Source organism: Cyprinodon tularosa, unplaced genomic scaffold, assembly GCF_016077235.1.
Source record: "Cyprinodon tularosa strain WSP-4 unplaced genomic scaffold, ASM1607723v1 ctg31, whole genome shotgun sequence".
Lineage (NCBI taxonomy): Eukaryota > Metazoa > Chordata > Actinopteri > Cyprinodontiformes > Cyprinodontidae > Cyprinodon > Cyprinodon tularosa.
The window spans coordinates 818471-840848 of record NW_024039019.1 but is presented as its reverse complement, the minus strand read 5'-3'; the positions used below and the strand labels follow the sequence as shown (position 1 = coordinate 840848).

Here is a 22378-nt window from a genome sequence, read left to right as displayed (position 1 = left end):
TAGTGTCATTGTTATGTGTGCAAAGCATAGCCAAGGAAGAAACACTTAATTTTAATTTTATAAGTTTTTTATCAAGCTTGCTTAATATTGTGCACAGCATACAACCTTTATTGTACTTTATTTATTAATGAAAATATTTCTGTTGTTTTTATCCTTGTGGTATCGAAAATGGTATCGAGTATCAAATATTTTCCTTAGTATCGGTATCGAGTTGAAAAGTTTAGTATCGTGACAACCCTAGTTGGAATCCTGAAATATACCATCATTAACATGGTAGGTGTGGCGGCCTAGTGTTTAGGGCATAGAGCTTGGAATTCTGAGGTTGTGAGTTTGAAACCCACTCCCACAGACTGCCACTCTGGGTCTCTGAGCAAAACCCTTAACCCCGATTGCTCCCTGGGTGCCCCACGATGGCAGTCTGCTCCCCAAGGTGGTGGGTTAAATGCAGAGGTACATTTCTCCAATTTCTCAATAAAGTTTAATTATGATTATTAAAGTCTTTTAAAATATTGATATCAGTCAAACAGGTCAAATCAGGCCATGCTAATTGCCTAAATTAATTTCTATTTTGTTTGCATTTATATAGGGGGAGGGGACTGGCCATGTGTCATTTATTTGGTCATGTGACAGAGGTATTTACACAGCTCAGATTTGTTTGGTGTTAAAGTGAGGCAGAGAAGCAAGGTTAGCATTTTATTATTCTTTTCATAATGTTGAAAGGCTAGGGAAATAAACGTAATATCAATAAACAGCAGCTATTGCCCTAAACAAAGACATTATTTTCAGACATTAATATCTGCCTAATTTCTTCAGATTTCTGTCTAAATCAGTCCCTGCCTGATGTAGACGATATTTCAGTTCTAAAACCAAATGTAAACAGCTTTGGTTTAAGGTTGTCCACTTGTGACCAAAAAACCAAAAGACCAAGAATGTCATTGGCAGTTTGTGTGTTTCTATGTGCTATTTACTAATATTCTGAGGACTAAAAGGCCTTATGGAGAGTAAAGTCTGGCCATGATGTGGCAGAAACCCGTTTTTAATCTTAAAGGGTCGGTTTAGAGGTATGGTGTGAATTAAATATAAAATAGGTTTAAAAATATTCCGGTAATGGTTGGGTGATCCACTCATCTTCCTCCTTTATTTCAAGCATCTTTGAATTTGGTTTCCTTCAAAGAGGTTCCCAGATTGCATCAAGGATAAATACTAAGGATTATTTATTCCATCAACTAAAGCAATTAAGGATAAAGGCATTTAAAAACACCTTTTTTTGCTCTGCTTTGAAGTTCCTCCAAAACACAGACTGCATAGTTAGAGGGAATAGAAAAGAAAACAACATCCCAAAACAACCTAAAATAGACCCAAAATCCTAAACAAAAACACTTGCTCTAAATCCAGCATATTTATATTAATCTACAGAAGCCTTCACTGCAGAGTTTGCATCTACTGCATGCAGATAACTCTGAATTAAAGTCCAGAACTTCCTTTGTTACCGTTTCATTGGGTATCGGAGTGAATGTTTTTATGTGTTCTTGCTTCTGCTGAAATTGGCTTCGAAGAGCAGAACCAGAGAGCAGTTCCACTCCTATTTGAGCCTTAATTAGAAAATTCAGAGAGGGGGATTAAGCGAGCGATTAGGTCTGCCAGCATGACAGCCCTCTGGACACACATTCACACCATCACGCAGCAGTGAGCTGGTTTGGAAAAACCACTGTGCACAAAAACCAAACCAGCAGCTCATTCTGGTTGACTAAATTGCCTTCATCTGTACTGTTTAATGGCTTCTGCTGTTCCTAATGGTTGTTTTGCTAATGTAAGTCATTACTGTTGGGGTGGGGGTGGGGAGGGTCATTCTTTATATAGGCTAATAAGAGCAGTGACATATTCACCATGCTGAGGTGAAGGGCATTGCCTATTTTGGGATAAAAAGATGTTATAAGACTGTTTAATCTGAAATGAAGAATTAATATTTCCTTCATGAAGAGTTTGGTCGATGTGGATCCAGATAAGCTGTGGACGTCTTATAGACTGAGGGAAACCAACGCGGATAAGGGTCTGATTAACAGCACAGCAGCCGCAGGCCAAAACATGACAGCTTCATCCTTTAAAAAAAAGCGGTGGCTCACACTCAACTGTTTCGCATGAATCATTTTTGGGTGGTAGCTTAGTAAAAATTTATTTCCACAAGTGTTTCTCTGCTCAGTCCCCTTAAATCCAGCGGCTTCAAGAGGATGAAGTCTGATCTGATGACTTTTTCAGCTTGTAAACATTTCGATTGACTGTTTACAGAGCATAGATGTGAAAGTGGAGGGAAAACTATGCTAGAAGTCTCGCTTGCTGCATTTCTGAATGGCACACTTGTGCTGTTGAAAATGAGCTCATGTTCAGCTCAGGTTCCATGATGCTACTTTCCTAATTCTGAAACAGTGTCGGTGATTGATGGTTACAGTCTGAAGGAGTCTATATGCTCTACAGTCCCTGACCTGCAGCATCCCAGCTGCAGCACTGGTAAGCAAAGGACAGCGCAGCACGTATGATTCCAGTAACACATCCACTATGGGCTCTGCTACGGTGGCTCATTAGGTCCAAACAGGTGTTTGCGCCAAAAATACATTTTGAAGAGAACTAACAGAACACCTCAAACATATTTACTTAAGAGGATTCCCACCTGCACAAGTTATCCAAATGGTTTAAGTGGAGAAAGAACACCAACCAAGTAAAAAAAACAAAATATGTTGATTAGTTTTACTCTTAATTAATCCTCCAAAGCACAATATGTATCATGTTTTTTTTTATTTTTCATGAACGCATCATCATCAACCTCACAGGTTTGTTGTCAGTAATTCTAGCACTAAAATTTAAAACAAAATGAGACTACAACCACATTTAGTAATAATTATCTCAACATGTTATAACATCCATAGATGTATTTTTAATATAAAATCTAACATTAATATCAGAGAATGCTGTGGTTTCTCTTCTTTAGAACTGATCATGTGGGACACAGCATTTAATAACTAATCAAAAACTAGTTTTTATATTTATCCCAGTATACAATATACATAATAAAAGCTGTTTAGTTAAATTCTTATATTTCTTATATATAAATTCCTTTAAATAATTGCCATACTATGGTGATAGTTGCTTTTGTCAGCTTGACTTCCAGGCAGAGGATGTGAACGGAGCGGAGCGCCGTGCGATTCCCGCTTCTCACGTTTACCTTAATTTTCCTGCTGCTCCAGCGAAATCGCTCCACGCTCTCAAATTTTAAGGAGAAGGCATTTTCTCACATTTTTCCTTCCCTGTAATGATGCCAGGGTCCTGGGACACACGGCGTTTGATTTAATGATGTGACCGATACGTGCGTATTGTCTTATTTAACTTGCTGTGAAATTATCGCAATGTTTCCCAGCTGTGAACGTAACACCTCGCACCATTCATGTTGCCCTGCGTTTCCTATATAATTAATAATTTGTAGTCTACATTAAAAAAGGTCACTTCACATCCCATTGTGAATGAGATTACAGCGTATAATGCATGCATGCGATCCATTTTGAAAAACAGGTCCTTTCCACAATGATCACTTTATGTAAACCCACTCTGTATGTTGGGTATAGTTAGTGTATGTTTTTTATGATATTTTATCCCCATTTTCATCACAGGATATGCAATCCTCGTCTCAACGTTTCCATGGTGAAGTTGAAACATAGATTATAACAGATTATAGGCACAGACTACAGCATAGTTTTTGGCCTCGGTTTTGTTGTGAGCACATCGGCGCCAAATGGAGCTGAGCGAAATCCTCGCTCCGGCCTTTGAATTGAGAACCACGCTACGCTCCAGCGTATTTATTCCGCTCCACTCCTACACTCGCTCCACGCTCCGCTCACACGCTCTGCTTCCAGGACTATCAAGTAAACGGTTTTAACCCTTCAAAGCCTGGACCAACAGGTAAAACAGGAAATTCTATATGGTTTTATTAGAGTTAAGATTGAACTTTCTGACCAATTAAATACATAACATACATTTTGGATAACTGAAATTAGATAATTTATTTACAGCAATTTTGATACATCAGGTATTTCTTTATAATACGTTATGCATTTTCTGTTTCCTACCTGTGTCTGAATGTGTAACTGAAGATTTGCAATATCAGAAATATTAAACTGATGATGCAGATGTCTCAAAAACTCATGTATCAAATATGATACAGTTGGCTTTAAAGGGTTAAAACTACCTTATAATAAGACGTGTTTGACAGAATTATCAGCAGAATTTTAATGTTAAACTGAGAAGCACCCCTGTTCTTAGTGTAATGTTAGAACTCCCCCTCCAATCAGGATTTGTTCTCTTGCTGCACCAATTAAAGATGATTAACAAATAACCATGCATATAACATTTTCAGCACCATGGAGAGTGAAACCTTTGTTTGGGAAATTCTGAGCTTTATCATATAATACTGCAGATATTATTACAAAACGTTTTCCTGTTTTTTTATTTATACTTTGAAGCAATTGTTACACATTGCAGCTAAAATCGCGTTTTATTCCAGTCTGAAGTGTAATTTTATTTCACTGGTTTGAGTTTGATACATATGCTGATCCAACAGGAAATGGTTTAATTTGCATCAAACGTTTTTAACTAAAGTTAAAAAGAAACAGCTTTCTGGACCTTTGGCTCATTCTTTGAACAGAAAGGCATCAGGACTGTGAGCCAACCTGTTCTCCTGCAGCTATGACCAACATTTCCAATGGGCCTAAAATTGTGGCTTAATGATTACTTGTTGTCTCCAAGGACTTTGTAACTAGCAAGGTCACGTGCTTAGAGTCTTTCTCCATTTGGAAGACCCACTTGAGCTCAACCTTTAGGTTGGATTAGTTTCTCCCTGTATTGGAATATCAGAACCGATTATACTTGGTGATGAATTTACAAACTGAAGAAAAGGAGCATGAAACAAACTTAAATGTTTATCTGAGCTGGAAATGAAAGCCTGCAGTGGAAGGAAAATTGCAGAATGGCCTTATGGTATTTCTGAGGAGACAGAAAGAGCCCATGCATGAGTGTGGCTGTACCGTTGCGCTGATCTAGATGAGTCTTCATGTTGCACAGCTCTCCTTTAATGTCCCCAGGCACCTCCATGCCCAACTTCTGATAGAATTCCCTCTGCTTCTTTATCTCCGCTGCACAAGAGGCAAACATGACAAAGAGAAGAGGTTTTTCTCAAGTGTTTGATAACATCTCCGCGCTAAAAGCTACTTTGTTGAGGCCTAGAAAATAATCCACAAATGTGAGATAAGATGACAAAGTGCCTGAATCTTTTTTTGATGTAAAACCAGTCAGGCTGAGCTGAAAAACATGGTTGAAGCTCAAACTGTTTGTGAAAAAGCAGGGTGACTCTTACCCTCTTGAAGTCCCGGTACCAGCTTGTAAACGATGTCTTGCATTGTTCTGTCATGGCTAAAATAAAAATGGAAGAAATGGTTAGCAACCCAAACCCTAAGAGTGCTGCACATATCTGATGTTAAATACATGATTTTTGTCATTGTTTCATCACAGCATGTGTAGTTTTAAAATCATGGCTTCACTTCACTCTCACTTTATTTTTCAGTAAATGATCCATCATTAAACACTGAAAATAGTAAAAGAACCCTGTTTTATACGTACCACCTTTAAAACCTACCAGGTTCTTCACAGTACCTATATAAATATTCAAATCTACATAACAACATGGGATTTTATCATTTGACATTTTAAGGTACTTTTGAAATTCACCAAAAAAGGACACAACTTAAAATCATCATTCAATTCATTCCACAGTTTCACACCAATAACTGAAACACATCTAGACTTTTATCTGCTTCTCAGATTGTCTCTGAATTCCCAGTCAATGGTTAAACTTTTAAAGGATCTATGATTAGCATTTATTTGAGAAATACATATTTTTTTAATGTAAAAACCATACATAAATCCAATATTGTCACAAGGACCTTGCCTTGTTGTTTATGCAACAATGCATTTTGGGTGAATGACATCTAGGCCCACATGGAGGGAGAAGGAAGAGTTGGTCCAAGAAGCTTGTGATTGTTTGGCTAATGCTAGGAGATGCTAACACAGATGGAGAGCTATGCTACAAAGAGTTCCAGTTTCTAACTGATGCTATTTACGGTTAGCATTTTCTCAGATATATTACAACGATGTGTTATGACGACTGAAAGAGGCTTTGCTTTCACTTTAAACAGTTGCTTAATATCTTCCAATATGGGTTTTAATTTTACGTTATCTAGCTAATATGTAAGCCAGTTAGCTAATATAAAAGAACAAGTTGATCCCATTTGTTAGGTCCATCAGATATCTTGTATAACTGCTCATGGCAACATTGAGGCAGTGACGCGGTACGGCATTGTCTACATTTACACCATTACGATGTTTGTATCGCAATACGATACAAACATCGTAATGGTGTTTACTCTGTAGGTTCCAGTCCAGTAAGACCTAACTGCATCATTGCGTGGGTGAAAAAATTGGTAAAAATATGAATTTTTGAAGTAATTATGAGTTTGTTTGTTTTCTTTTATTTACAAAGAGAAGTTTTTAGGTTAATAGAGAAAGTCTTAAAAAATAGGGAGGGTCTTTCTGCATGGTGTTTGCATGTTCTCCCTGAGCATGCGGGGGTTCTCTCCGGGTACTCCAGCTTCCTCCCACAGTCCAAAAACATGACTGTTAGGTTTATTTGGCTTCTCTAAATTCTCCTCAGGTGGGAGTGTGTGCGTGAATGGCTGTTTGTCCTGTTTATCTCTGTGTTGCCCTGCGATGGACTGTTGACCTGTCCAGGGTGTACCCTGCCTCTCGCCCGTAGACAGCTGGAGATAGGCACCAGCACCCCTCGCGATCCCGCTTGGAATAAATCGTGTCACAAAACAGACTCTTAGGCATTAATACAGATTGGATTTAGTGTTGGACTTCGACTAGGCCATTGGAACACACAAAAATTCTTCAATATAAACCAAACTGTTGAAGCTCTGGCTTCCTTTGTAGGATGATTATTACACTGGAAGATAAATATTGGACTATATTTACCTTCCTATAATCCAACACCAGCTTCCTAACCTTGGAATGAGCTTCTCAGTTGGTTTAGAATCGCACATTTGAGGCCAAACTGTTTATTTCTTAAACATCCTCGGTCTTTTGGGTGCTGTTTGTTCTCTAATGTTCCGCAACAAATCTCTGGGCCTCTACAGAGAAGCTGGATTTAGGCAGAGATTAAATTACACAGTGATAGATACTGTTTGTTAATTAGATGACCTCTGGAGGCAACCAGGTGCACTGGAGTTTATCTGGGGACATCAACTTAGCAACCAATGGACCGACAGGCAGATCAACAGATCGATACTACTTTAGGACAGTGTGATAAACAATAGTGCAAATAAATTTTCTATTTTCTTTCCTCATTTTCTAAAACTCTATCATCTCCTATGAGATTATTAAAAGGAAAAAAAAGGTTAAAGTACCTATCACGTATAGAGCAGGTTTCCATTTTTTTTTCATGTCATGTCTGCAACGTCATTCTTCCACCCACCAGTTGATTTATGCAACATGTCAAACCATAAAATGCACTTTTTGCCCTCCCACATCTCTGTAAACTCTGCATGGTAAAAAGCTGCAAATCTCAAGATGACATTAGTGGAAAAATTGTCAAATGTGTTGGAACAAAAAAGAGGGAATCCAATTGACACTCTCAGAAGCTGGTGTGGAGCATATGCTGTTCCCGGTCTGGCAGGGAACTAGCCTTTTCTTCCTGTGCTTGTGACACGGCTGCACAGTGGGGGCGGCTTAGGTCTGACGGCGCTTTTTGACACCTGGCCCTGACAGCCGGCTAACGGACACCACGTGTTGAGTTTGCAGCAGTTATGGGAGGAAGAATGCAGAAAGTGTGGCATGTATGTTGGTGCTGCGGCACATCGAGGAGCTGAGAAACTAAGGGTGAAAACAGGATGAACGATGAGCAGCAAAACAGTGACCCCTACTGGACAAAACAAGGGAGTGTTTCCAACTGTCTTTAGCAGCTGAAGGATTTCCTAGTTTTTATCTTGATGTAGCACTGTGATATTGTACATAGATATATATATCTATATATATCTATATATATCTATATATATAGATATATATACATATATCTATATATATATATATATATATATATATCTTTTTTGCAGTATTTCACCAGTTGTCACATAGTATGCTCTTTTAATGTCTGTTTTATTTGATGGGTGTTTAAACAGTCTGTCGGACGTCTTGTTTTTATTTTTTATTTATGTACACTTTGGCATGCTTGCTTCTTTTAAATGTGTTATCTAAGTAAACTCGACATGGATTTTGAATCTGTGAGTCGCTTTGCTTTTAAACCGCTGCAATTGGCCGCCGGGTGTAATTTCCTGAAAAAACCCAGCTGCCTAAACAAGTTAAGCTTTTATCAAAGTCTTTAATCTGCCAGAAGAATTTGCTAGATATTCACATAAATATTAGCTTTTGTTAAAAATGTAATTCCAATCTTAGAGGAATCTATAGAGTGACTTTAAAAGATCAGATAATCAGAAGTACACTAAAATGAACTCAAGAATCACAAAATATATTTATAAACAACTTTTTGGGTGAAAACTCTGGATGCGAGTCTTTCTATTCACAGATTGGAGAACGCCAGATCGAGAACGCATCAAATCCCCGGATGTTGTTCTCGCCCCGCCCTCTTTATCGAGCATGCACCAGAGCAGACTTGTGCGTTCTTCAGACTGACCGCTTCCCCAGAATGCCCCGCGGCCGCAGCTTGATTCCAGACAGCGCTCACAGTGTTAAGTTAAACATTCCCTTTTCTGCTGCTGTTGTTCTTCAAAAGTACGTTTTGAAATCGTTTGAGGCGATAACATTATACATTTAAGCCTCCCTGTGTGGTCTGTTTACAGAGTTAGTGCGAAAAAAAAAAAAAAAGTCCGACGTTGAGCGGACCAGAGTGACCGGCAGACCTCCGAGGGTAACCGCAGCCAGGGCTAATGTTACCCCGTCTGTAGTGCACTTCTCTCGGTCTAGTTATGTGTGAACTACCGCTCGTTCTGATGGCGGTTTTTTGCGGTTCGGTAATTTTTTTAAATGTTTTTTAAGCTTTAGAAATTAAAAATATTGTTTTCAAAATGTTTTGTGTAGGGAATAAATAGTTTTGACTGTTAAAGAAATGCTAAAGAACGTTGCATGTGATGACGTCACGAGTACGCTTTTGTTCCAATACACATACGTACTCGCGTGCTCGCGTTCTCGTCAAGTCCGATCTTCCTGCGTTCTCGCCAAGAAAGGACTTGACGAGAACGTGAGTACGTACTCGCGTTCTCATGAATTGAGAAACGCCCATTATGTCGCACATACGTTGATATCTATATTTCAGCAAAGGATGTCAGATGGTTTCTTCTTAGTCTTGCTCTTCTCATTTGTCGGAAGTTGGAAAACAAACTTAAGATGCATTACTGTCATCTGATGGTAAGGAGTGTAACAGCTTCATGAGGTTTAACAGATTCAAACTCGGAAATTTATCCATCCATCCATCCATCTTCCTCGCCTTATCCTGGGTCGGGTCGCGGGGCAGCAGCTTAAGAAGGGAGGCCCAGACTTCCCTCTCCCCAGCCACTTCTTCCAGCCCCTCAGGAGGAACCCCAAGGCGTTCCCAGGCCAGCCGAGAAACATAGTCTCTCCAGCGTATCCTGGGTCTTCCCCTGGGCCTCCTCCCGGTGGGACGTGCCCGGAACACCTCACCAGGGAGGCGTCCAGGAGGCATCCTAACCAGATGCCCGAGCCACCTCAACTGGCTCCTCTCGATGTGGAGGAGCAGCGGCTCTACTCCAAGTCCCTCCCGGATGACCGAGCTTCTCACCCTATCTCTAAGGGAGAGCCCAGACACCCTACGGAGGAAACCCATTTCGGCCGCTTGTATCCGTGATCTCGTTCTTTCGGTCATGACCCAGAGTTCATGACCATAGATGAGGGTAGGAACGTAGATCGACCGGTAAATCGAGAGCTTCGCTTTTTGACTCGCCCGCTTCACAGCAGACGCTGCAAACTCGGAAATTTAGGATTTTTAATTTTTTAAATCGTAATCAAGCTCAGAACAAAACCTAAAAAAAGTTTGATAAAATTTTTTCTTTTTGTGATTTAAGTTTAATTTAGAGCTGTACTTTAGATTTTGATCTAAATGTTTAAGTAAAGATGTCTAAAATGTGTAAGGAACAGTGGATGGATGGATGGATGGATGGATGGAGGGAGGGAGGGAGGGAGGGAGGGAGGGAGGGAGGGAGGGAGGGAGGGAGGGAGGGAGGGAGGGAGGGAGGGAGGGAGGGAGGAAGGAAGGAAGGAAGGAAGGAAGGAAGGAAGGAAGGAAGGAAGGAAGGAAGGAAGGAAGGATGGATGGATGGATGGATGGATGGATGGATGGATGGATGGAGGGAGGGAGGGAGGGAGGGAGGGAGGGAGGGAGGGAGGGAAGGAAGGAAGGAAGGAAGGAAGGAAGGAAGGAAGGAAGGAAGGATGGATGGATGGATGGATGGATGGATGGATGGATGGATGGATGGATGGAGGGAGGGAGGGAGGGAGGGAGGGAGGGAGGGAGGGAGGGAGGGAGGGAGGGAGGGAGGGAGGGAGGGAGGAAGGAAGGAAGGAAGGAAGGAAGGAAGGAAGGAAGGATGGATGGATGGATGGATGGATGGATGGATGGATGGATGGATGGATGGATGGATGGATGGATGGAGGGAGGGAGGGAGGGAGGGAGGGAGGGAGGAAGGAAGGAAGGAAGGAAGGAAGGAAGGAAGGAAGGAAGGAAGGAAGGAAGGAAGGAAGGAAGGATGGATGGATGGATGGATGGATGGATGGATGGATGGATGGATGGATGGATGGATGGATGGGAGGGAGGGAGGGAGGGAGGGAGGGAGGGAGGGAGGGAGGAAGGAAGGGAGGGAGGGAGGGGGGGATGGAAGGAAGGAAGGAAGGAAGGAAGGAAGGATGGATGGATGGATGGATGGATGGATGGATGGATGGATGGATGGATGGGAGGGAGGGAGGGAGGGAGGGAGGGAGGGAGGGAGGGAGGGAGGGAGGGAGGGAGGGAGGGAGGGGGGGAGGGAGGGAGGGAGGGAGGGAGGGAGGGGGGGATGGGAGGAAGGAAGGAAGGAAGGAAGGAAGGAAGGAAGGAAGGAAGGAAGGAAGGAAGGAAGGAAGGAAGGATGGATGGGATGGAGGAAGGAAGGAAGGGAGGGAGGGAGGAAGGAAGGAAGGAAGGAAGGAAGGAAGGAAGGAAGGAAGGAAGGAAGGAAGGAAGGAAGGAAGGAAGGAAGGAAGGAAGGAAGGAAGGAAGGAAGGAATCCCCTCTAATAAGATAACAAGAGGCTCTATTTGCGCTGAAAGACCAAATGAGCAGCTTTATAAGTGGAGGATCATCAGTCCACAGCAGAGCGCTGATCTGTTTCTGTAGAGCGAGGTTGTGTTGAGCTTGGGTTAGGTGCAGCATCTATTAGAAAAACACACAGAGCGCCTCCTGCAGGAGAGCAGGAATAAAAAGGACCCATCGGATCCACGGTCCTCGCCACTTTATCGTGTTAGTGGCAGGGTGCTCCTGATTGCAGACTGTGTGTGTGCTTGTGTTCTGCGGCGGCCCCCCCCACTCACCCGATGTACTGCAGTGGATGGCTCTGATGAATAACAATCCTACACGTGGGGCACGTGTTGTTCTCCTCCAGATACTTTACAAGGCAGCTTCTGCAGACTGCAGACAGACACAGCGGACACAAACCATTAGAGCATGCATCTTCCATTACCGTCTCGTCTTTGTGAACCTGAAACTCGTCTGGGGTTTTGCATCTGAATGACGAGGTGTTTCTAAAGACTTACAGCTGCTTTTCATGTGGCTAAAACAATAATCCTAAATCATCTACCTGAAGGTTTTGTGTTTAGGTTTATGCATCTGTTTAAAAGACAAAAACATATCGTCAAACTGTTTAAACAGGCTGGAGCAACAAAAAAAGAGGAGTCTGCTGATATGGTCATTCAAACTGTCTCTTCAGGGTTAAACACATCAGTACAAATTAAAATAAAGAAGCAATAAAATAAAGGAAAAGTGCATGAAGCAGCCGACAGAACAAATCCTCCCCAAACCATAAAGCGACTTCAGATGAAGGTACATATCCCTTAAATTACATTTAGACTTAAAGGGAATTCTTCTTTCAACTACAGCCACCTTTTGTTGGTACAATAAATGTATTGTATAACCCTGGAATGTAATTTGCAGCGCCCGGTGTGCCGTGAAATCCATCTCTACTTGACATTTTTATTGCAGCGGCGCAGCTGCACTGATGACGTGATGCCAATGTCTTTGTTGTCTCGGCTCTCCGCCTTTGGAGGCCCCCTACTCACGCTGGGAGGCAGAATCAAAACCTCATGTCTGGACTGGAGGGATAGAAGCGGGCGAAAAGGCTCTGATGTGTGGTAAACAGGCTCCCTCTAGTGGACACACAAGGTAAAGCACCCTGTTCATTTCTGTTTACATTCAATAAAATTTTTCTGAGTTCTGCTACAACCTTTAAGTTGTTTTTTAATTTTGCAAACATCAAGCAGTGAAACAAGTTTTTTTTATGACTGATTCTGCTTCACTGTTAAAAGAAGCTTAAAGCTAAAAACTATGCAGACTTTCAGCTGGATAATTAACAGCTTTGCGGCAGCATACTGTTTGCTGAGGTCTGTACGCTCACTCAGCTCTCATATGAGCTTTAAAGGGCACTTAGGTTAGCAGAAGAAGTAAACAGGACGTAGCCTTGTAAACTCTGTGACCCCATAGGGATCAGAGGACAGACTGCTTCCTCTGCTGGTTAACTACAGACATTTAACCAGCAGAGGATTGATTTCTTTTCAACCGAGTCTGTAGGAGAAACGAGGCCTTTACTGGTAACACAGGAAGTTTTCAAGTGATGAAACCAAGAAGAAGATCAGCTTTAAAACCTATTTTACAGAGGCACTAACAGGCAGGCATGACAAATGAACCCTAAATGAATCAGGGAGTGGAAAGCATTTAAAAAAACATCCTAGAAAATATTCAGGAATCTGAAAAGGCTGAAAGAAATGAACAAGAGCTACATTCTTATCGGGCAAAGTTTAGAAAATAAGGTCCCCTCTAAGGCTACATTCACACCGCAGCCTGAAGAGACCCAAATCAGATTTTGTGGCGCATATGCGACCTGGATCCGATCTTTTCATGGCAGGCTGAACAACACAGATCAGATTTTTTCAAATGCGACCCAGGCCACTTGGCTATGTGGTCCTGAATAAGATACGAATCTCAACTTTTTAAATGCGACCTGTGTCTGAACGTCCAGGTCGCATCTATCCGACATGAATGCCATTAATACCCGACAAAGGTCACTCTTCTGCTTCTTGCTACAAAGAAGTGGCAAGAAAAACAACAACGATGGCTGACGATGATGCGGAGAGCAGTATTTATGTTTAACCCTCTTGAAAAGATTGTGTTTTTAAGGTTGGCAAAGATCACTAATGCGCTCCGGCACTACCATCCATGTTTACTTCGTCATTGTGTTCTCTACTGTGCATGTGGGACACTTAGGTTGTATGAATGCAGTTTACACAGGAGATCACATACAAGTCGCATATATTTGGAAATGTGAACGGCAACACAAAAAAAAATCGGATTTCACAAAAATATCGGAATTGAGCATCAAGGCCTGGAGTGTGAACGTAGCCTCGTGCTATCCTTGGCAGTGTACAGTATGTCATGGCTGCGCAATTATTTATCTGATTCTTTATTAGTCCGGGTGTCTATTTCTTAATTTGTTTTTATTTACTGACAATCCTTTGGGATGAATATAATATTTTCAAATAGAATTTTCAGTGACTAGCGGTATCTGTCCCGTTTTGTTTCTACTTTAGTTTTAGTTTTTGGCATCTTGTATTTGTTTCCTCTACTTGGCCCAAGAAAGGTTTTGTATTTTAGAAAATACATCACATTAATATATATATTAGTGGTGGTCCATTATCAGTGTTATCCTGCGTTAACGCCAGACTCTTATCTTGCAATAAAAAACATATCGCTGTTAGTCTATTTTCAAAGTTGGGTTGAACGCTGGGTCTATAGTAAGTACGCTATGATGACTTTCAACTTGATATTTTTGCGCAGATGAATATCTGGCGAGGGCGTGTATATATATATATATATATATATATATGGGGGCCAGAAGGAATCAGTCTTCCAACCATTGAACGTGACGTGCTAACATGGATGCAGCTATAAAGCTGCTGGGTTTGATTCAGGAAAAATGTATTTTTACAAAGCTTCCCAATGAAAACCTCAACAGGACTAAAGCTATTTGCACCTTGTGCGATGCGGAAATACTTTACTGCGGGAGTTCTTCCTGTCCAAGTACCACCTAAATGCAAAGCATCCCTTAGCCAATGCAGACGATGCCGACCGGCACAAGCACTGTTGTAGCGCAGGGGAAGAGTCGCGTTTGTCAAACTACAGTATTTGAGTGCAACCGAGGCAAACACAGCTCTGTCAGCCAAGCTAACTAATCTACTTTCTCAGTGAAATGCCACTAGCTGCCGCCATCAGCGTGGTTGAAGATGATGGGCTCGAGGTCGTTCTCCAGACAGCCACATCTTATAAACTACCTGTGAGGCAAACTATGATGAGGAGAATACATGACCAGCACACCGCGGAGAAAGCCGCAAAAGATGAGAAGTCTGTCAAGGCGACGTGTTTAGCACTGACGGGGGGATCACTGGAAATCTGTCATTAATGATAACTACCGCGGCGTTACTGTACACCTCGTCGATGCCAGCTGGGAACCTCAGTCCTTTGCTTTAAGTCGGCTTTATTATTTCATTTTAAATTTAATTTTACAACAACGCCATGAATCATTACCACAGCATTCTGTTTGCATCTGGATGATTGAATGTATGCCTGTGGCAGAATTCAATTCAGCCATTTTAATCTAGATTAATTCCAAGATTACAGTGAAATTTATCTAGAATAAAAAAATAAGCTATACCCACCACTTATATATATATATATATAGTTTTTTGGGTTTTTTTCCATGTGTAACTTTTAGCCACCAGGGGGTGCTTGATCTGTAACTTACGGTTTCTCCTCCTGAAGGCAACATTTTACAAAATCAACTTTGGACAAGAAGGTTTAGAAGTCATAGAGCTCCTATTTTTAAAGACCAGCAAAAGATCACTCTCTAGATTAAATCCCATATCAAGGAACCAAAAATAGATCTGATCAGTTAAGGTTCAGATCTGTGCTGGTACCTAAAACCTTCTAGCTTAACTAGCTCTGGTGTTCCGACTGCCGTAAAGCAGCGATCTGGGTCACGGATGCGACCCTCTGAAGCGACATAGGAGTCTTTTAGAAGAGCAACCAGCACTCAGCATTAATAAGCACCAAAATGTATTTGATATGTCTCAAATCAAGCTAATACTAGGGTCAAAGGTCACACTGTGTTGCTTTAAGCAGAGTGATGGATTTAAAAACAAACATATAAGTAGAATAAAGCCTCAACATAAAAAACATTCCTTATTCTACTTTTTGTTTTCCCCAAACTTAATCTGAATATATATCTAAATAGATTTCTTTTTTTGGCATATTTTCCAGCAAGCACGAGGCCCCCATGTTTAGCAGGCCCATGAAGAATTAAATATATTATTTTCATCATCTTTATCCTCTAAAGGACTTGAATCCAACATTTCTAGCCTGATTATTAATCTCCACTAATGCAGATCTCTTCTGGTTCATGGAGGCTTAATTCTGTTCTCAACTTAAAGCTCTGATCCAGCAAAGCAGAAACTAGCTGTAGAAAGAAGCAGATGGTGTTATTAGACTTTACTGAACCCAGCTAATGATGCACCTCAGTGTGAACGAGAGGCGACAACACACCCCTCCTTCCTTTCAGATATAATGCACAGATTACACGCTTTCTGATCGTGTGTGTGTGCGCTCCTACCTCACGTTCAAGACGCTGGATCAGCATTTAATAACGAAATATTTATAAACTCGTGAGGTTTTCTGCTTTAAACCCATAACACGCTCCTTCTTTAGGTTGTTATTCATAAAAAAGGAAGCAGCAAGGAGGAAAAACAAATGAGATGAGAGAAATAATAAGAGTTGAAAAGTAAGGGGGAAGAGCAGTAGGAGAGCTGAAAACAGGAAATGCGTTTGAAGGCTATGATGGTGGGAAGGCTTGGGGCAGAAGAGGAAAGTGTGAAAGGAAGGACCTACAGGTGTGTAAGCACTCTGTGACGGTGGTGGCGTCGATCAGGTAGCCCTCACACAGACGACATGTGATGTGGGCGTTGATGTGACACAGCTTTATCTTCCTCGTCAACATGTCGGGGTTCTGGAGGGAACAGGGACACAAATCAATGTGTTGAACATCAAAACAAGCAACTGCAGGCTGCTGGTTACTTCTAGCACAATGAGAAAAACAAAACAAAACAAAAAAACTTCTAAAAGGTCATTTAAAGGTCAGGTTTATTGGTATAAAGGATATATGTTAAGCATAACAAAGGAACTCTTTCTGCTTTTTCTAATAGTAGCTGGATCTGTTCTGTTTCTATTTGGCTGTGGCTCCATCCTGGAGAGAAATGTCAGCTGTGCTGCTGCCATCAACACCTTTGGTTATAGATAATGGAGATCGGCCTGTTTTTCAGTGTAGCCCTGTTTCTCTGACTGTGACTGGCTGTGTGTTTCCTGGACAGAGCCGCCTTTTACAGCTTCTTTTTGTATTTCTGCTTCTGTCTCCTTGAACCCCAGTCGGCCTCTGCAGATGGCCGCTCACACTGAGCCTGGTTCTGCAAGAGGTTTCTTCCTGTTAAAAGGGAGTTTTTCCTCTCCACTATCACTTCAAGCATGCTTAAGGCTGATTTATACTCAGTAACCAAGTCGGCTGCGTTTGCGTCGCAGTTGATGTAGATATGTCCCCGCCCCTTCCGCAGACACTCTGGTGAGCCTCTCCTATATTGCAGGTGACAGCAGACAGGAGGCCTCCGATTGGTCAAATCTACATCTGCTCTACACTATGCATATTTCCTGTTTGGTACTTTACCGGCTTGTTTTGTTTGTATAACCGCCATTGCGGAGAATGAGATGTGAAGTTGGATCCACCTGGATCCCCGCTCTTTTTCGCCCTCATGTCCCTCCGTTGTCACACAAACTTGCCCCCACTTCCTCAGCGCTTCGGCCGTATCCAGACCCACAGCTAGTTCCTGATTGTCCCTCTTGCGTTGTGGTGTGGAAAAACAACGCTTCGATAGTGGGCATAAATCAAAAATATCTGCAACAAGCTCACTGCTGTGGGAGTAAAACCAGCCCTTTAGTGTAATTAATTGCTTTTGAGTCAAAGAGTCGACGCAATCTACTGGTTTTCCTTTGATAGAAAACTATGAATCAATCTGACTGTATGATCTGGTTGAATTATCTCTGTAAAGAAGACGTGTTGTGAATTGATGCTATAGAAATCTAATTGATGCTGTGGGTCTTTTTTCATGAAAAGGGCCTGAAAACCTCCTTAAGTTTGCATGGCATCATAGATTATTTTGAAAAAAACAACACATTATTAACCCAAAGAAGACGATGTACGGTACTAACTTTGGGGTCATTTGGATATAATCGAGCCTAAATTTTCAGATTTTCTGTCCTATTATTAGGTTTGAGAAGCCATTGCTGTTTATGTCACAACATAAATTATTAAAATGTCTGATATTTCCACTAATGAATTCAATAATAAACTAAAAACTCCATTTTGTATTTAGTCAAGTGATAAATTAACACTTTTTTATATGATCAATCTTTAAGCCTTTCTTTATTTGTCCATTTTAAATGACTTAGAAACAGAAAAAGGAGTCAAGAACAAATGGTGTGTAATATTATTTAAATAAACATCTTTAGTTTTTTTATTTGTATATAAAGATAAAATGACCAGAATGCTTTAAAGAAATGACTAGACTGATCTGCTCAGAGAATAATTGTTTAATACTTTGTAAGCCTCTCTGACTAAATTCTCGAGGGCATGTGAGTTGGCTATTATTGCAGCATTTTATATTAGATTATGGAGCATCACTATTGCCTCTTCGCTCCTGCTTCCCTGCTAATAAGCTGTTTTTTTTGGTATTTCCATCTTCTGTTTGATCCTGCTGCTCCCCAACCTGATACAACACCTGCGAGGAGGCGAAAGCCATTTAACGCTGGCTGGAACCACTCATTAAAAGTTTTTATCCCTAAGTGAGCACAGCTGCTCTGCATCAACGGCGACAGGCACAGACGAGGGCGAATGCGCTGCGACTCATCGCTTAGAGGGTAAATCGTTCCCTGGAAGAGAGCTATGAGGGCAACAAGGAAGATCTGTTTGAGGTGAGCAGGAGCGTGACAGACTGTGGTTTCGTCGTTAACAAATCCCTGGGAGTTCACCCAGAAACTCTTTCAGTGAATATGAAAGTGTAGAAAGAAAAAAAAAAAAACAGGTTTAGCTGCCAATGCAGTGCAGTGGTGCCTTGGTTATTAAAGCAGCAACTGGTGCTACTTTTAGTAACCCTTTTTATTCTTCACCCAGGCTTGGATTTCTAAGTGAAATGCAACTTTTCACTTTTCACCCCTGGCTTTTGTTTTATCTATTTGTTTTTTTTTTCATATCATGTACTTCCTGAAATGCTGAATTGTGGGTTTTCATTTGCTTTAAGCCGTAATTCTTAAAAATTAATATATTGCTTGAAGTAATCAATATTTTTAACCTGTTTCATTGTTTGCTTCCCAAAGGTAGACTCGACCACCTGAGTAAATAGAAACGCACCTAAGAGGATATAATTCTGATTGCACTTTTTCTCCCAATGTAGGCTGTTTATACAGATTATCCACCATGTTACACAGACGTGCATCACACAGGAAGTAGAATCAGCTGTGATCATCAGCATTTAAGTCTAATTCATGCTTAATTTAAAGCTTTTTTTTTTTTTTTTTTTTTTTTTTTAGAGGCAAGCAAACTTTTTTCCCATAATGTAGAACTGAATATTTCATGTATATTGTAGCCTATTTATGTAGTTTCTGTAGATCGTATGATTTCTGCGGTGTGAAAAAGCTGCCCGGCATCTAAAGAGCTGCAACGAGAGACAGATTTTAAACAAAGGCAGAAAATTTCTCTGTTTTGGGTCAGACAGCGGCTCCATGATGCTACCTGAGGCAGGCGGTACCGCCTACTATTAGTTCCCAGGCTGTGTTTCTGCCCTGATCATTTCGAACTAGAAGGTCCTGTTAAGGGCCTCTTTTTAACCTTTGCTGATTATATAGAACCAGTCCAGTAGGCAGAAAATGTGTTTGTGCTGCAGCCTCTCCACCATGCTGGCTAGCTCCAGAGCCATGCCATCCATGAGCAAAGTCTTTTCTTTTCAAGAATTTTTCCACAATCTGTTAAAAATGGCGCTAAATGACTGGATGTCTAAATGTTTACATTTGCCAAACCTCATCATTAGGTGCTGCTGCTCGCTCGCCATGTTTTCGGCGTGGATCTGTCCACAGAGTTACACATTTTCCTAGGTGGTGGGTGCTGAAATTCTCAAAAGCATAAACCAAGCTTCAGAGGCCATTCTACTTCTAATTTGCTCCAAACTGATAGGACTACTACAAATTATTATGACATCAGTCTAACTTAAACCCGATATGTGCTAACAATTTTTTGGGAGCCAATATTGCTTTTTTTTCTTCCTTTGTTTACGTAATAAAAATGATGCAATGATGGCTAATGTTACACAAGTTTCCATTTAAATAAAAAAAAAACTTTTTTTAAACAAATCAAACAAATGAATAACCATGGAAAGCAAACGTAGAGTGCAGCCTGGAGGTGAGCGGCTGTGGATAAAAGTAAGATCCAGCTCCAGAACCTCAACCTAAAATGCTTGAGCCGTAAAATCTTGTGCTCAAACTGAAACACAAGCAGAAATCTATAATTTGATGTATGGCGAGCCAAAAGTGCGCCAAGATCAACAGGTTATAAAGTAACATATATATACATTTGTAAAATGTGTGACTTGAGCTGCAAAAAGCATCAAATTGATAAAAATAATTGAATCCTAAATAAATTAATAGAAATATGTATTTACATTTTATTTTAAGTTGTTACTGAATTCACATTTTTATTTCATAGCCATGTGCCAAAGACGCCACTGATGTATTTTATCTCTCTTAACAAATCAAAACTCCTTCTTGCTACAATAAAATCACTTATCCTGATTTGGATTTGTAAGGCAGCTGACTTTTATTATATGTTTTAGCAGAGAAAACTACTTAAAGTTTACTTTTTAGGCATTAATTTAATAAATATTATTCAAATCGTGAATACCATGTACTTATATAGAGCATATATTCAATTTGTTATTAGTTTCCCTAATTTTTATACTACACTGATAGATCATTCAAATATCTAGTTAAGATATATATTTCCAATTTAATTAAAATTAAGACATATCAGAATTAATTCAGCTATGATTAATTTGGTGGATCCACAAGATATGAGTCCATTAGGAAAGTATTCTAATCTAAAAATGTGAATGAAAAAATATGAAAATGAAGGCTGCAACTGACAATTATTTTGCAAATCGATTAATCTGTTGATTATTTTTTCAGTTCTCAATTAATAATTAGATAGCAAAACGTTCATTAAAGAAGATTATTTTGCATAAGTAAAGCGGCTTTTCCACTTGAGAGGTTCTAAATAGAGCATATTGACAGGGGAAAACATTTTTTATGTTAAATGCAAAATGTTTATATACTTTTAAACAATTGTGATATAATTACTCCTCTAAGAAGGTTGCTGTGTCAGCTAAAGGCATGTTTCCAAGTCTTAATATTCAAGTTAAATGATTAATCGAACACCAAATTAGTAGACTTATATTTAAATAATTGATTAATCACGATTGTTCTGATTGTTTCAGCCTGTATGGAAATATAGATTAGATTCCGATAGCAAGTTGGTTTCTAGCCTCAAGTCCATATTTTCTCCCTCTAAAAAGTGACTGAGGTGTTTCTGCATCCTTCATTTTAAATAAATATAAAACCAAGTCTTCAGCAGAGCTGCAGACTCGTTTCTAAGCATATGTGAGCAACAAAACCGACCAGCAATGGACAGCTTCCGACAAACAACCAGGTAGGAAACAAGCAGTGAGGCTAATGGGTGGTTCTTCTCAGTCAATCAGACTCAGATAGAGTCAGCATCCATTATTCAGAGGCTCAAACCTCTCATGAAATCTTTTGCAACTGAAAGAACTGCGTCAATGTCTAGACAGCAAGCCAGAAAAAGGGTCTGATTTCAGAAGATTCAGATCAAATCACAGACAGAGTATTTACAGTATTTAGCAAAATCAGGCATTTTCTCCAGCTAGAAACTGATGAAGGTGAAAAAAACCATGAGAAAGGGAGCAGGCCTTACCCCTAATACCGCCATGCGTCGACTGTGGATGGAGCAGCAGCCACGTCTCTTCCTGCAGTTGTGCGGCTGACGGCGTTAGCTGCTCATCATGGAGAGCCTCTCATCAAAGCCTGGAAACAAACAGAACAGAATAACTGAGATTTATCAAGGATCTGCAGTCAGGCGTGCAGGCACACACAACCCATGTACGGAGGCCTTAGTCCTTGACGTGGCCGACCCGGGTTCGAATCCAGCTTGTGGTCCTTTTCCGCATGTTTCTCCCCCTCTCTCATACCCCTTTCCTGTCAGCCTACTGTCGACAAAAGGAGCCACTAGTGCCGCAAAAACCCCCAAAAAACAAAACAAAAATCTGCAGTCTAAAACAATAGGGCAGAAGGGGAAGCATACACAAGGCTTAGTCTCGGAGCTTGGTGGTGCTAATTTCTGCTTCTACATTTACGATCAAGCGTGAGCCATCATGTTTGAAATATTTTTTGTCTCACTTTGTACACATCAGGAAAGGAAAGTTGAAAAACAACCTGCAAAACAGATATTATAAACAGCCATGTTCAGCCTGCAGCCTTTACAACACACCTGTTATTATCTTATGAATTATTATTAGAAAATCTTTATATCACACAGGAGTTATTTTGGCACAGGAAGCAAAATTAGATGAAAAGCCTAAACGCGAACAAATATTTTACCAAAGCAACATAACTTTAAAATGAAAAACATAAAAATCCAACCTTTAAATTTGTTCTTTTTGTTCAATTCAAGTCAGTTCATTTCTATAGCGCCAATTCACAACACATGTCACCTCAAGCACTTTACAGTTCAACCAGATCATACAGTCAAATTGGTTCAAACTTTTCCATCTAATGAAGACCAGTTGA

The 22378-nt window shown here is 40.5% G+C and overlaps 1 protein-coding gene across 1 annotated transcript in view; it reads right to left on the bottom strand.

Moving 5' to 3' along the window:
• The window catches only part of LOC119788054 (polycomb group RING finger protein 3), an 85478-nt gene that overhangs the window by 24280 nt on the left and 38820 nt on the right, over positions 1 to 22378 (bottom strand). Inside the window, exons 2-6 of the mRNA XM_038292178.1 lie at positions 21507 to 21616; positions 16313 to 16430; positions 11695 to 11791; positions 5399 to 5454; positions 5070 to 5177 (exon numbers count right to left, since the gene is read on the bottom strand). Of these exons, the coding sequence (XP_038148106.1) occupies positions 5070 to 5177; positions 5399 to 5454; positions 11695 to 11791; positions 16313 to 16430; positions 21507 to 21521 (394 nt within the window). The 5' untranslated portion in view covers positions 21522 to 21616. The remainder of the gene's footprint in view (positions 1 to 5069; positions 5178 to 5398; positions 5455 to 11694; positions 11792 to 16312; positions 16431 to 21506; positions 21617 to 22378) is intronic.